This window comes from Sinocyclocheilus rhinocerous, unplaced genomic scaffold, assembly GCF_001515625.1.
Source record: "Sinocyclocheilus rhinocerous isolate Xijiao unplaced genomic scaffold, SAMN03320098_v1.1 scaffold2753, whole genome shotgun sequence".
Lineage (NCBI taxonomy): Eukaryota > Metazoa > Chordata > Actinopteri > Cypriniformes > Cyprinidae > Sinocyclocheilus > Sinocyclocheilus rhinocerous.
In genome coordinates, this window is record NW_015633528.1 from 177,838 (window position 1) to 179,024 (window position 1,187).

Genomic DNA, 1,187 nt, shown 5'->3' on the forward strand with positions numbered 1-1,187 from the left:
CGCCATGTCGCGTTGATTTCATGTCGCATTTTTATTGGTTGGTCAGTAAACGTGGATAGTAGCAGCAAACACACTGTGCGATGATCATGCTGTATCCTAGGCTATCTTTGGTCGCAAGACCGTGACAATAGCTGTCTTTGAACCTCTCTCACTGTACGACATGAGATTAGGAGCCACGATTGTTTCACGATGCCAATCTTTTGTCTGGGACAGCCGGAAATCGTGCAGTGTGTTTGGGGCTTTAAAGAGTTGTATATTTCCCTTCATGAATCCTACAGAAGTGCTGTGCTGGAGGTGAAAGGCGACTCACGTGAGGACGTAGTTGACGCTGACGATGCAGTGCGGCCGAGACGAGCGGCTGTTGTGAACGATGGTGGCGCAGCTCTGCACCCAAACCCAGCCGCCGTGTTTGGCCAGCATCCGGTAATACTTGGTGGTGACCTGCCCCTTCACCAGCACTGACACACACACACACACACACACACACACAGACTGAATGACAGTGTTGGGAGTAACGCATTACAAGTTACACAATCAGATTACTTTGAGTAACTAGTAAAGTAACGCATTACTTTTTAATTTAGAAGGAAGTATCTGAGTTATTTTTCAAACAAGTAACGCTAGTTACTTTGTTTCCATGTATTGAGTGACAGCTCTGGTGTTGCCATGGTGACAGAAATCAGGAGTAAGTGCAGAGCGTTGTGTGTGAACATGATCTTACTGTAGTTCTAGACTAAATATGAACATGTGTTTACTCATCTCACTGCACACAAACACATTCAGTGTTCCTCACAATCAATAAAAACAGTCAAATGCACCGCCGTGTTTGGCCAGCATCCGGTAATACTTGGTGGTGACCTGCCCCTTCACCAGCACTGACACACACACACACACACACACACACACACAGACTGAATGACAGTGTTGGGAGTAACGCATTACAAGTTACACAATCAGATTACTTTGAGTAACTAGTAAAGTAATGCATTACTTTTTAATTTAGAAGGAAGTATCTGAGTTATTTTTCAAATAAGTAACGCTAGTTACTTTGTTTCCATGTGTTGAGTGACAGCTCTGGTGTTGCCATGGTGACAGAAATCAGGAGTAAGTGCAGAGCGTTGTGTGTGAACATGATCTTACTGTAGTTCTAGACTAAATATCAACATGTGTTTACTCATCTCACTCAC

General features: G+C 44.1%; 1 protein-coding gene across 1 annotated transcript in view; it reads right to left on the bottom strand.

Annotated features, from left to right (window-relative positions):
* The window catches only part of LOC107744209 (SIM bHLH transcription factor 2), a 16,019-nt gene that overhangs the window by 3,977 nt on the left and 10,855 nt on the right, over positions 1-1,187 (bottom strand). Inside the window, exon 8 of the mRNA XM_016557733.1 lies at positions 311-458. Coding sequence (XP_016413219.1) covers positions 311-458 — 148 coding nt within the window. The remainder of the gene's footprint in view (positions 1-310; positions 459-1,187) is intronic.